The sequence below is a fragment of the Gigantopelta aegis genome, chromosome 9, assembly GCF_016097555.1.
Source record: "Gigantopelta aegis isolate Gae_Host chromosome 9, Gae_host_genome, whole genome shotgun sequence".
Classification (NCBI taxonomy): Eukaryota; Metazoa; Mollusca; class Gastropoda; order Neomphalida; family Peltospiridae; genus Gigantopelta; species Gigantopelta aegis.
In genome coordinates, this window is record NC_054707.1 from 18806874 (window position 1) to 18821832 (window position 14959).

The following is a 14959-nucleotide window of genomic DNA, read 5'->3' on the forward strand; positions in this document are numbered from 1 at the left end:
GACCCCCCCCCCCCCCCCCCCGCTGAAGCAAATGGCCGCTTTCAGAACTAAAACATACAGGTTTATAAATATGGAGTTTCTGGTGGTGCAAACACAAATTAGAAAAAGGTCCACTTGGTTCATATTCGAATCCCCCCACCCCCCACCCCAGGTCCAGATCACGCTACGCCTCTGGTAGAGATATGCTACAAGATTATGTATTTGGTTCAAATGCAGCATATGAGCATAAAACATATTGTATTTAATACATGTATACTGTTATGAGTGTACAATACATTATTCGTAATTAATACCAGAACCTTTCGGCCACCCTTCGTGTAAACACTAATAACTGGTGACTTGCGTGCTTATGCCCATTTATCACAGCAATGTTGGCATTGTCAACTATTTGATCCATGTCAAGCAACTTATATGTAGATTGTTTTACCCTTAAAACGTAGCTGTTGGTTTCAAAATGATTGTTTTAGGTGACACTTAACAAATACAGTGATCATTTCTTTCTTTTTGCAACCATTTTGGAATCTTGGATTCATGCAGTGATAAAATATATCTGTACTACATAGTGATTACCAGAACTGAAATGCTTTCCATATAACAAAAACCCTGTATTTGAAGTATAAATTATTCTTTGGGAAATATATGTAGAATGTAAGATATGGCCACTGCTTACTCTTGGCGATCACTTTCATGACCATATTGGATTGAAATGATAATGCAATATGTCAGTTAGCAGGAGGTTTAATAAATGAATTCCTGGGTCCATAAAGAATTTTTTTTTTAATAACATAAACATATTTTCCCAGTTGATGTAAACTCCGATAAATTACGATTTCCTTGTTATAAATTACGATTTGCCTATATATTAGCGGCCATCTTGGATTACAATGATATTGCAATGCCTTAATTAGCTGGGAATAGTTCAAAATGAATTCCTGGTGAATGATGACAAGTGCATTTCAGTTTGTGTGATTAAAACTATGTATATATTGACATAGAGATTGATAAAGAGAAAAGTGAATTTGTTTTTTAGAAAAATACCCCCACTCTACTAAAACTCATTTTCTGATCTAAAGCTACTCTGCAGAAAAGTCCATCATGCTGTTTTGAGATCCAGATACATACATCCATCAAAAAAGTACAATTAAGTTTGGTGCTCTCGGATGGTACCAACTGGTCAAATTTGGGGTCTCGGTTCATGGACCATACTCACCACAAGCTATCCATTGATATTCTGCATGTCCATGTTCTAAAGAAAAAACACCTCTCACATTGATGTTTTAGATCGAAATTTGGGTACTGACCTTGAAGAACGTCAAAATGACCTTGACCTTCATTAGAAAAAAAGGGAGCCATATGTTTTTGTAATCTACATACTATAACAATTACAATCATTATTGGTTCCAGAAGTTATATAGTCAGAGCCATCGTTTGCAGGAGCAGTATCCAGGTACCTCGAATCTGTCGATCGAGAAGGGCCAAATGAAACCCGAGTTTAGGTCCCAAACCATTAAATATACAGACATCATTTCCATCGTACAGTACCCGTTACAACTTCCAGCCCCAGGTCTGAAAAAAAAAAAAAGAGATAGCCCACAGCTAAAATCTGATGGGAAATGGCAGGTGTGTAGTATGGTCGGCCACAAGAGAAAATCACCTGTCGTCTTTGGAGAGACAAGGACTGGGATGTGGATGTGGTAAGTTGAAAGATAGGAGGAGCTGCTGGATCAGAGGCAGTGTGATAAATCAAATAATAAAATAATAAAAAAGGAGAAAGGAATGAGTGAGAATTAAAGAAACTTTAAATCTAGATAAAAAAGAGTTTCTCATCTACAGTTATTAAAGTTAAAGTTTCTTTTTCTTTAAAGACATCACCGAATCTGTTGTTTGTTTATTACTTTTGTTCCAACAAAACCATTTAGGCTCACAGTGTGAAGTCGTTTTAAACACAAGTTTAAACACCTTGAAGTCGTTTTAAACACAAGTTGGTCAATGATTTATAACATTACACAGCTCAAGTCAGTATTTCTCGTACTGTATTTATGACATTACTGTTGTACAATAGAAAAACCAAACACTAACTACACATGCAAAACATTACCCAAAATACGTACACGCATTCTGCATATCGCACAAACTGATACCTCCGTATGTTTGTCAGCTGTACAAGCAATTTGAAGTGTCCACGTGTATTCCGAAGGAAAAGAGGTCTTCTGTAATAGAATCGTCTGAAACAAACATACACTGTTTTATTTTAAAAGAATAGTCTGTGTGCGTGCGTGCGTGCCTGCCTGCCTGCGTGTGTTTGTGTGTGTGTAAACTGTGTGTCTATGTGTGTGTGTGTGTGTGCGCGAGAGAGAGAGAGAGAGAGAGAGAGAGAGAGAGAGAGAGAGAGAGAGAGAGAGAGAGAGAGAGAGAGAGAGAGAGAGAGAGAGGGTGGTGGTGAGAAAGAGGGGGAGAGAGAAGAGGGAAGGAGAGAAACAGAGGGAAGGAGAGAGAAAGAGAGAGAGAGAGAGGAAGATTGAGAGAGAGAGAGAGAGAGAGAGAGAGAGAGAGAGAGAGAGAGAGAGAGAGAGAGAGAGAGGGGGGGGGGGTGGTGTGGTGGTGGTGGTGGTGGTGAGAAAGAGGGGGAGAGAGACAGAGGGAAGGAGAGAGACAGAGGGAAGGAGAGAGAAAGAGAGAGAGAGAGGAAGATTGAGAGAGAGAGAGAGAGAGAGAGACGGAGAGAGATACAGAGAGAGAGAGAGAGAGAGAGAGAGAGAGAGAGAGAGAGAGAGAGAGAGAGAGAGAGAGAGAGGGGGGGGGGAGGGAGAGAGAGAGAAAGAGGGAGAGACACAGACACAGAGACAGGCAGACAATGTCAAAGACATTATTATCGTAATCTGATTTAAATCAGCTCCACTGGTTGATAACTGTTACCTGTGGATCTGTTAGCATCCTGTTGGAATTCATACCCAGTTGACCTTTCATTCGACCAATCAAAACCTTACTTGCAGAATCATGCCAGCGATTTGAAAATAATTTGAAAACATTCGGTACGATTCGAAGGTATACGCAATGCTTCGGGTGAATTACGAATTATACCGGCAATTAATTTCAATATAAAACTTTAATGTTGGACTTTCGTTTCAAGAAAAAAATAACCTTGATAGTATAGCCACAAAATCTATTTATTTTAGTACACAATCCAGTTTATTACTGCACTCCCCTATGTTTAGTTTTTTTTCAAATGTTGAAATAGACAAACGTAACATATGCCTATTACTTGAACGACAATCTATTTGAATTGGAGCGTATATGTGAACCACGACCGTAACGGCCGAGGACTGCGTATATAAATTTAATTCAAAATGGTTACGATTTAATTTAATCCCTTTGCCACAGAAATGAATGAACGTTCGGGAATACAATGTCAAAAAAAACTATGATTATGTTAAACACCAGTAATTTGAAATGTACTAAGGCCTCAAACGTTTTATCATACCATAAAAACCCCCACCCATATAATAAATAATATGATAATATATTAAGGACACGCAAACATAACGTCATCAAAATACTTTTAAGCCACAAGTAAACATCGATCGACCTTTTTTCTGTGCATTCTGAATGCAAACTCGACTTACATTTCGAAGGCGGGACGTAGCCCAGTGGTAAAGCGCTCGCTCGATGCATGGTCGGTCGCGAATCGATCCCCTTAGGTGGGCCCATTTGGCTATTTCTCGTTCCAGCCAGTGCACTACGACTGGTATATCAAAGACTGTGGTATGTGTTATCTTGTCTGTGGAATGGTGCATATAAAAGATCCCTTGCTACTAATGAAACAATTTGCCGGGTTTCCTATCTAAGACTAAAATATCTAAAATTACCAAATGTTTGACATCCAGTAACCGATGATTAATAGATCAATGTGCTCTAGTGGTGTCGTTAAACCAAGCAAACTTTAAATTTATTATCTCAACTGCTCGACTTATTGTCTTAAAATCTCGACTTATTGTCTCGAGTGCTCGATTTGTTATCTCAACTGCTCGACTTATTATCTCAAGTGCTCAATTAATTATTTTGAGTGCTCGACTTATAACTTGGGTGTTCGATTTATTATCTTGAGTGCTAGACTTATTATCTCAAACTCTCGGCTTATAATACTGAGTGTTCGACTTACTTCCTCGAGGGCTCGACTTATTATGTCAATCTCTCGACTTATTATGTCAATCTCTCGACTTATTATGTCAATCTCTCGACTTATTATGTCAATCTCTCGACTTATTATGTCAATCTCTCGACTTATTATCTTGAATGCTCGACTTATTATGTCAATCTCTCGACTTATTATCTTGAATGCTCGACTTATTATGCCAATCTCTCGACTTATTATGTCAATCTCTCGACTTATTATGTCAATCTCTCGACTTATTATGTCAATCTCTCGACTTATTATGTCAATCTCTCGACTTATTATCTTGAATGCTCGACTTATTATGTCAATCTCTCGACTTATAATACTGAGTGTTCGACTTACTTCCTCGAGGGCTCGACTTATTATGTCAATCTCTCGACTTATTATGTCAATCTCTCGACTTATTATGTCAATCTCTCGACTTATTATGTCAATCTCTCGACTTATTATGTCAATCTCTCGACTTATTATCTTGAATGCTCGACTTATTATCTCCAGCGCTTCACCTATTATCTCAAGCGCTCGACTTATTGTCTTCAGGTCTGACTTCTGCTGTGTCTGAACAGCCAAAATAGTCCATGAACCGAGACCCCAAATTTGACCAATTGGTACCATCCGAGGGTACCAAACTTAATTGTACTTTTTTGATGGATATATGTATCTGGATCTCAAAACAGAAGGGTGGACTTTTCTGCAGAGTAGCTTTTGGTCAGAAAATTAGTTTTAGTAGAGTGGGGTATTTTTCTAAAAAATTTGTAACGTTTCTCTTTATTAATCTGTATGTCAATATATAGATAGTTTTAATCACACAAACTGAAATTCACTTTCACCAGGAATTCATTTTGAACTATTCCCAGCTAATTAAGGCATTGTAACATCATTGTACTCCAAGATGGCCGCCAATATATAAGCAAATCGTAATTTATAACAGGGAAATCGTAATTTATCGCATTTTACATCAACTGGGTAAATATGGACCAGGAATTCATTTATTAAACCTCTTGTTAACTGACATATTGCATTATCATTTCAATCCAAGATGGTCATGAAAGTGATCGCCAAGAGTAAGCAGTAGCCATATCTTACATTCTACATATAAAGAAAGAAATGTTTTATTTAACGAAGCACTCAACACATTTTATTTACGGGTATATGGCGTCAGACATATGGTTAAGGACCACACATATATTGAGAGTGTAAACCAGCTGTCGCCACTTCATGGGCTACTATGTTTGATTAGCAGCAACGGATGTTTTATATGCACCATCCCATAGACAGGGTAGTACATACCACGGCCTTTGATATACTAGTCATGGTGCACTGGCTCGAACGAGAAATAGCCCAATGGGCCCACCGAGGGGGGTCGATCCCACACCGACCGCGCATCGAGCGAGCGCTGTACCACTGGGCTACGTCCCGCCCCGTTCCTCAAAGAATAATTTATACTTCAAATACAAGGTTTTTCTTTTGTTATAATGGAAAGCATTCTGGTAATCACTTTGTAATACAGATAAATTGTATCACTGCATGAATCCAAGATTCCAAAATGGTTGCAAAAAGAAAGAAATGATCACTGTGTTTGTTAAGTATTGCCGTAAACAATCATTGTGAAACCAACAGCTACGTTTTAAGCGTAAACCAATCCTTTTCCCCAAAAACATCTACATACAAGTTGCTTGACAAGGATCACATAGTTCACAATGCCAAAATTGATGTTATAAATGGGCATATGCACGCAGGTCACCAGTCACTAATGTTTATACTAAGGGTGGCCGGAAAGTTCTGGTATTAATTACGTATTGTACAGTCATAACAGTGTACATGTATTAAATACAATATGTTTTATGCGCATATGCTGCATTTGACTAAATACATAATCTTGTAGCATATCTCTACCAGGGGCGTAGCGTGATCTGGACCTTGGTGTGTGTGTGGGGGGGGGGGGGATTCGAATATGAACCAAGTGGACCTTTTTCTATTTTGTGTTTGCACCACCAGTCATTAAGGTGACTAGATATTCTCTGTTGCTACAACATTGACACAACTGGCTTCTGCGCTGTCATCAAGTATCTCCAACTGAAAGGACTAACTCTTACAGCCATCTATGCAGCATTGGTATCAACTTTAAGGGATGATGATTCTTCCTTTGTCACTGTTAACAGTTAAAAGGTAGGTAGCGTAGTTCAAGAGCACAAGAGAGCGTCGAAAATGATCCAAGACCAGGACCGCCTTCAACAGACACTACCAAAGAAAATGTTGATAACATACACGGATGATCGACCATTCACCACACATCACATAACCAATACAGCAGGCATTTCTCATGAGAAAGTTAAGGAATAAATTGGGTATGATAAAGGTTTCAGCACGCTTGGTTCCAATACACCTATGCACCTATGTTTGCCATGACTGCTTTGTATGACTCTGGCTTTCAACTTATTTATCATCCTACATATTCACCAGATTTGGCACCGCCAGATTTATACCTCTTCCCAAACGTGAAGTAAAACCTGTTAAACATTATGCAAATGAAGATGGTATCAGTTCTGCTGTGGATGACGTTTTAATCCACCAGGAGGAAGCTTGCAACAGTAATGTGATCCAAGCACTCGAACATCGTTAGCAGCAGTGTGTAAACCGCGTAGAGAATTATGTTGAACAAATAATAACAAGAAACTCCGTCAGCATAATTTGTCATAGTTAGTCTCAGAACCTTTCAACCATCCTTTATAGTTTTATCATTCCCATTTTCTATCTCTATATAATTGATATATACTTTAGCCTTGCATTTTGTCGACCGAGACAATTTATCTAATAAAATATATAATTGTTTGACGCCAACAATTCTCACCATAACATGGCAATTTACTAGTATACCTGTATGCTTCAGCTATACCTGGACATGATAGGTCATCATCAAATGAACTTAGTGGCTAATAATGACATACTTAAAAGGATTGCAGCAGTTGTTTTATCATTTGTCCCATGACAGCTACAATTTTCATTCAAAATGTGGTATTGTTTTAGTAAAAGCTACACCGAATTAGTTGCATAATCTCAGAGATGCTTTTTCTGATTTCTGTCCAAATGACAGAGCTACTAGCAAGAACTGCAATGGGGAAACAGCAATGAAAAAGGTTGCTTCTCATTTGATGTATAATGCCGTTCCAGGCTGTAATACTGCTGCTATAATATAAAGGGTTACAAAAGCAAAAGTTATCAAAATTGTGCCTGAAGGATTTAAACCTATTAAACCTGAGGACGTAGATGCTGATATGGATAAGTCACCAGAAAGGCTACATTTATATGGTACAGACGTTGATTGGTGAAAATACAAAGCTTTAGATCACTTCCACAAGTAACTATTCCACATGGAGTAAAACCATGCACTCTCTGAAATCATCCGATTCAATGGAGCTCTTTAACCAAATTTCGCAGACTGGGTAATGTTGGTGTTCAAGGTCATGTATTTTATGTTTGTGCATGTGACACCCAATAGCCGATGTGTATTTTTGTGCTGGGGTGTCGTTAAACATTCATTCATTCATTGTTAGGTCACCTAGGATTGGGTGATATATATTCAAAATTAATCATTTTTGCTAGGCAGCAACCCTTTTGTTGATATTTGATATGATAACTCCTTTTGGTAATATTGTACGTATAACGGAATAACCGAATACGTATACTAGAAATTACAATGTTACGGCGAGAAAACTTGATGTCGGACGAGATTTTCGAAACAAATTGTCATGGTCAATGAAATGTAGTGATGAAGTATATATATGGCGAGCATAATACATTATTTTTATTCCTAATATATGATATTGACGATACCGAAGTACACGAGGGAAATAATCTCTTTATCATATAAGCTCAAGATTAATACAACGTGTTTTTGTAAACTGTACACGCAACTTTAATTCCAGTCCGCCATTACTAGATATTCAAATGACGCGGTGCGGCGCGGTGTATTTTTGAATGGAAATGACGTCAAACTCGAATGATGTCATTTTGGATGTCCTTACATCAAAATAAAGTAATGCCTAACGTTTATTGTTTTCTGAACTCAAATTGCCATTGAAATGTTTTTATTTGATGACTATGAATGCATACGTCAATCATGAAGTGTCACCCAAGTACGTTTGCTTAAATGTCAATAAACCTAGTGCCGAGACCTCGACTAATTTACATCTAATTTGCAAAGTTATCAAATTCTTATAGTATGTGATCTGAAAAATATCACATACTTTGATTGCACTGAAGATGTAAGATATTATATGATAAATATATATACATACATACACACACACACACACACACACATACACACATACACACACACACACACATGCATACATATATGTGTATATATCCATTATCAAGAGACAAAAAATGGGAATGATAAAACTGATTCCACAGTCTTTGCCAAAACATCAGTTACAAGTTGCCCATTTATCACAGCCAGATTGGCATTATAGACGTGGTCTGTATGTTGTAATATTTCTTCTAGATAGTTTAAACGTAGATTTGTGCACCCTTAAGACATAGAGATCAGCATAAGAATTATTAACGTTAAGTATTTTTAATGGATTGAACACCCTAAAAAATTGGCAATTGGTTTCAAAAAGATCTTTTCAGGTGATGCATATAATACATATCTTTGTTTTTTCAGCCATTTTGTTAACCAATTTGAATTTTGGAAATGATGAAATTTATCAGTAGAAAGTTAATGCAATAACTGAATTTCTTGCCAACTATAAAACCGTGTATTTGAAGTAAAAACAAATTGTTAGGGGTAAAATGGAATGTAAGATATAACCACGTCTTATTCCTAACGACCATTTTCAGGGCGATCTTGGAATTAAATGATGATGCAATATCTCAGTTAACATCTGTTGTAAATATATTCCTTGGTGAATAAAAACCCTCAATTCCTAACTTCACAATCTTGCTATAAATTTAAATGTCTTGATTAGCTGGGAGTAGTTCAATATGAATCCTCTGACACCGAAAACACCGCCATGAACATGAACAGTTTCATCATTATTGATAAAATATTGGAGATGTTTCCAGTTCTGTTTTGACAGCCATCTTGGACGTCATCTTTAATATTTCAAAAATGCTCAAGGATACTAAATTACACCCCTCGGACCCTTATCAACACTTAAGAAAGATGCAAAAACCACAAAGATCACTGTGGGTACCGTTCTACAAGGTTTATAAGTGCTTTGGTAAACACTAAAACACGGATTTCTCAGATTTGCCGGCCACCTGAATGATAAATGTTAAAAGTGTGATAACTAGGTAAAGATACCCTATTGGAAAGTCCATCACGCATTTTTGTTTTGTCCTTGGGTGTACTAAAATAATTATAACAGTTTTGTTTGGTGCCCTCAGATGGTACCAATTTTTGTTTCGTTGGGCTCATGGGATAAAATGAGAATTGCAAAAGTAAAAGACATACATGTTGACAAGAGTTAATAGGAAATGTTTTATTTAACGACGCACTCAACACATTTTATTCACGGCTATATGGCGTCGGACATATGGTTAAGGACCTCACAGATATGTATATATAATATATTGCAGTTGAGCAGTCACCTAACACGGCCCGTACGTATTGGCATGATTCGCGGTATGGCGGACGCCTAAATAGTATCGCTCGATATTTTTAGAATTTGTATACTTCCAAATAACGTTATAAAAGGCGAAATGTGATTGGTCGCTATTTTAATTATTATTTACAGACGCAATGTCACTTGGACATGGGAGTCCACGCCATGCTGTCAGATCTACTGGTATACCAAAGGCCGTGGTATGTGTTATCCTGTCTGTGGGATGGTGCATATAAAAGATCCCTTGCTGCTAATCGAAAAGAGTAGCCCAGTAGAGCTAAATTCAACCAGATGGATTATTATCGGTGATTGTATAGTTGTTGCGTATATTGTCGCTTGCGTATATCAAAAAAAGAAATTGCGTATGACGTCATTAGAGATTGCGTCTTGAGTCTAGACTCTAAAAGTTTAATAGGTAGATGTACACCAAATAACATCCGAGTGGTTAAAAAATTGAGGTGCACCGAACTGTTTAATCTGGCCAATAAATTCCTATAATTTAATTTGAACTAGCGTCAATGTACCAACTAACATTGTGCGGGGTCCTACTAAAAATCTCATTTATCTGTGTGGTCCTTAACCATATGTCTGACACCATATAACCGTATATATAAAAATGTGTTGAGTGCGTCGTTAAATAAAGCATTTCTTTCTTTCTTTTAATCGCTTCGACAGCTTGCTCTGAATGTGCACGTAAAACCCTCTGACCTGACCTGACCTGACCTGACCTGACCTGACCTGACGGGACAACCATACCTCTCTAACTCCGTCATTCCCAGTCTGGAGCTCCACGCGGTAAGACGTGTTTGTTTCGCGTGTGAACACTGCACGTGCTTTCGTGTGCTCGACTTGGGGGTCCTTCATTTCGTTCAGACGGATCCGGCTTCTCAAGATCTGTATTTCAGCACAGCACTACACCTTCAACGTCTATCGACTGTCAATCTAGGGGTTTTCTTGACGGGATGCAACCCATCTCGTCCCTTTAAGCTGTGCACCCAAACGGCCTTAACGAGGCCACTCCGTGGACATATCGATCGGACTTTAAACTTTTAGATCTGCGTTCAAAATTTTATGTCGAAATTACTTCTTTTGTTTTAAATATTATTAAATAGTCCGATCCTCTCTTCTTTCTCTTATTTAATTTTGGACTGTCCTTCTAAAATGCTCCAAATTATATAAATATTCGGCCGAGCAGTCAATTCTTTTTATTTTTGGCTTGTAACCTTTTCCTTTTTTTTATTTATTCTATTAACTTTTTTACTAATTGCTATTTTCAAAATTCTGCCCATTTTCAACCCCCCCCCCCCCTCCTCCATCCCGAGTCAGGCCACCGATCTTATCGGAGGTCGGACTCGGGATGGGCGTGTTCGAAACCCTAGTGGTATATGGGCACGTTAAACTAGTTATCATCATCATCATCTAACTCCATGAACTTACGTGGGACAACACCTGTCATGGTCATGATCGTGATACGTCGTCCTTGCTGTCTGAGAGACCACGAACAGTTCAGAGTACTGCCCGGCAACTGCGGTCTCGGATGTGCTGTAGCTCTGTAACAGCTGTTCTGCGCCTCGTCCCAATACACTTTGTACCGCAGTATTTACCCTCAGTTCAAAATGTGCCTCGTCGACGTCTACTATTTGGTCCATTGTCGCCATTTGTTCCATCACATGGTCTTGTGCTTGCTGATTCTGTTGCATCACCTGGTTTTGTGCTTGCTGGTTCTGTTCCATCACATGGTCATGTGCTTGCTGATTCTGTTCCATCACCTGGTCTTGTACTTGCTGATTCTGTTCCATCATCTGGTCTTGTGCTTGCTGATTCTGTTCCATCGTATTGGCAAGAGCTACACACACACCGAAGACAAACACGATGTAACAGATGTACTTCATCTACGCATGAAAAAAGAAGAAGAAGAAAAAAAAGTGTTTTATTTTATTTAACGACTTGCGTTATTGAATAGTTTTATGATGGAAGCACTCTAAAACTTACCCTTCCGGCCTCGGTGGCGTCGTGGTTAGGCCATCGGTCTACAGGCTGGTAGGTAATGGGTTCAGATCCCAGTCGAGGTATGGGTTTTTTAATCCAGATACCGACTCCAAACCCTGAGTGAGTGCTCCGCAAGGCTAAATGGGTAGGTGTAAACCACTTGCACCGACCAGTGATCCATAATTGGTTCAACAAAGGCCATGGTTTGTGCTATCCTGCCTGTGGGAAGCCCAAATAAAAGATCCATTGCTGCCTGTCGTAAAAGAGTAGCCTATGTGGCGACAGCGGGTTTCCTCTAAAAATCGGTGTGGTCCTTAACCATATGTCTGACGCCATATAACCGTAAATAAAATGTGTTGAGTGCGTCGTTAAATAAAATATTTCTTTCTTTCTAAAACTTACCCATACTCATATCCAACAACGTCCATAACACATTTTAATTATTGTTTCTCGCTCCAGCCAGTGCACCACGACTGGTATATCAAAGGCCGTGGTATGTGCTATCCTGTCTATGGGACGGTGCATATAAAAGATCTCTTGCTACTAATGTAAAAATGTTGCGGGTTTTCTTTCTTAGACTATGTGTCAAAATTACCTAATTTCAATAGCCGATAATAAATCAATCAATGTGCCCTAAAGGTGTCGTTAAACAAAGGCAGACTTTAATTACTGCTGTGTGGCTTCAAAAATATGGGGGAGGGGGGGGGGGGGGGGGGGGGGGGGGGGCGGGACGTAGCCCAGTGGTAAAGCGTTCGTTTGATGCGCGGTCGGTTTGGGATCGATTCCCGTCGGTGGGCCCATTGGGCTATTTCTCGCTCCAGCCAGTACACCACGATTGGTAAATCATAAAAGATCCCCTTGCTGCTAATCGAAAAAAATAGTCCATGAAGTGGCGACAGCGGGTTTTCTCTCTCTCAATATCTGTGTGGTCCTCAACCATATGTCCGACGCCATATAACCAAAAATAAAATGTACTGAGTGCGTCGTTAAATAAAACATTTCCTTTATTCAAAGATATGAATAAGAACCACAAAGATATTAAAGAGAACACCCTCTGTCGCCACCTTATAGTCTTCTCTTTTCGTTTAGCACCAATGAATCTTTTATATGAAATATTCCACAGGCAGGATAGTACATACCTAGACCTTATCATTTATGTGTCCCGCTCCCAATCACTCCCCTGAGACTAATTTAAGCAGAGTAATCTCTCCTTGACATATGAATTTATATGGGGCGGGACGTATTAGTAGCCCACTGGTAAAGCGGTTGGTTTGGGAGCAATCCCCGTCGGTGGACCCATTGGGTTATTTCTCGTTCCAGCAAGTGCATCACGACTGGTATATCAATGGCTATGGTATGTGCTCTCCTGTATGTGGGATGGTGCATATGAAACATCCCTTGCTAATAATAGAAAAATGTAGCGGGTTTCCTCACTAAGACTATATGTCAAAATTACCATATGGTTGACATCCAATAACCGATAATTAATAAATCAATGTGCTCCAGTCAGATCGTTTAAAAAAAACCCTTAAAACCCCCTAATTTATGTTGTTTTAAAGGCATACTGTCACGGATTTAAGGACCTTATTTCTATAAAAATGGATAATAAATAAAACTTACATTAATTGTTGGAAATCAAATCTAGCTAACACATCACCTTAACTGAACCATGATCGAGTGAAATCCATGTCATCCCTCTTGGCAATTTTAGTTTTCGAATTATGGACCATTGCCATAATTCAATTATTTTTACAAAATGTCATTAATAAATGGAATATGGTGGTTATGAAGATGGTTGAATAAAGTACATTTAGGGACAAATCAAATTATTTTTGTTCAGGTAATACTTTGTTTGACCATTAAATAGGTCAGTGATCTGTGACAATATGCCTTTAATATGGTAGTATCTTAATCAGAGTTAAGAAAGCAATTAATCACTCCCCTCATTTTTTTTTTTCATTTTAAGATCTGCATACCACGATTTATGTTATACTATTTGTGGAGCACTGGCTGGAACGAGAAATAGCCCAATGGGCTCACCAACGGAGATAGATTCTAGACCAACCACGCATCAGGCGAGCTCTTTACCCCTGACCCGAGATTTAAATGAAAAGACGTGTGGGTATAACGTTAACCGACCTCGGTTGTGTCGTGGTGAAGCCATCGGACATACATTGTAAGGCTAGTATGTACAGAGTTCGCAGCCCGATACCGGCTCCCAACCAGACCGAGTTTTAACGACTCATTGGGTAGGTGTACGGCCACTACACCCTCTTCTCTCTCTCTCTCTCTCTCTCTCTCTCTCTCTCTCTCTCTCTCTCTCTCTCTCTCTCTCTCTCTCTCTCTCTCTCTCTCTCTCTCTCTCTATCTCACTAACCACTAACAACTAAAAGCTAACCCACTGTCCTGGACAGACATCCCAGATAGCTGAGGTGTGCGTGACCAGGACAGCGTGCTTGAACCTTAATTGGATATAAGCACGAAAATAAGTTCAAGAAAGAAAAAGATATAACGGTATCGCAGGACGGTATTCATCAAACGGTTATTAAACGGTTATTAGATGTATACCATTTTCTGGTCTAACTGACAGAAAACATAATATTATTTCATCGTGTAAGCAACAAAAAGACCGAGCAACTTACACACACATACACACACAAAGACACACACACACACACACACACACACATACACACACACACACACACACACACATTGACACACAAAGACACACACACACACACAAACACACACACATACAAACTATGTATGTAAGTTTTGTGATATAATATAAATTATTTATATAGGTTTTGAGATATTATATAAATTATATATATAAGTTTTGAGATACATTTGTACTATATAAATTATATATCTACGTTTTGAGATACATTTGTACTATATAAATTATATATCTACGTTTTGATATACATTTGTACTATATAAATGATAGCTATGATATAAATTATGTATTTAAGTTTTGAGCTATGATATAAATTATGTATATGTTTTGAAATACCTTTGCTTGTTCCTGTACGATGAATGATTCGACGCTGGAGCGTTCGCTTCTCAAATACTTTCTAAACAGGAACAGCGCTTTCTTCTTCCTTCTAAAATAACTCTTCTCTTCCACGTTGGTCATACAAATAAAGCACTTTCGGTTGAGTAAAGTATGACGCGG

General features: G+C 38.5%; 1 protein-coding gene across 1 annotated transcript; it reads right to left on the reverse strand.

The window, feature by feature from the left end:
- Window positions 1-1875: 1875 nt before the first annotated feature.
- LOC121380589 lies at window positions 1876-14959 on the reverse strand. Its single transcript, XM_041509474.1, has 3 exons — window positions 14798-14959; window positions 11227-11681; window positions 1876-2225 (listed from the first exon to the last, which is right to left on the reverse strand). The coding sequence occupies exons 1-3, from the start codon at window positions 14918-14920 to the stop codon at window positions 2075-2077; spliced, it is 729 nt and encodes a 242-aa protein (XP_041365408.1). The 5' UTR covers window positions 14921-14959; the 3' UTR covers window positions 1876-2074.

What these genes read in the sequence shown, in the direction of transcription:
- LOC121380589 (XM_041509474.1), bottom strand. Translation starts at nt 14,920, where the DNA reads ATGACCAACGTGGAAGAGAAGAGTTATTTTAGAAGGAAGAAGAAAGCG. An exon ending in TCGTACAGGAACAAGCAAAG is followed by an intron (nt 11,682 to 14,797) that starts GTATTTCAAAAC and finishes TTTCATGCGTAG; the next exon opens with ATGAAGTACATCTGTTACAT. An exon ending in CATGACAGGTGTTGTCCCAC is followed by an intron (nt 2,226 to 11,226) that starts GTAAGTTCATGG and finishes TGTTTGTTTCAG; the next exon opens with ACGATTCTATTACAGAAGAC.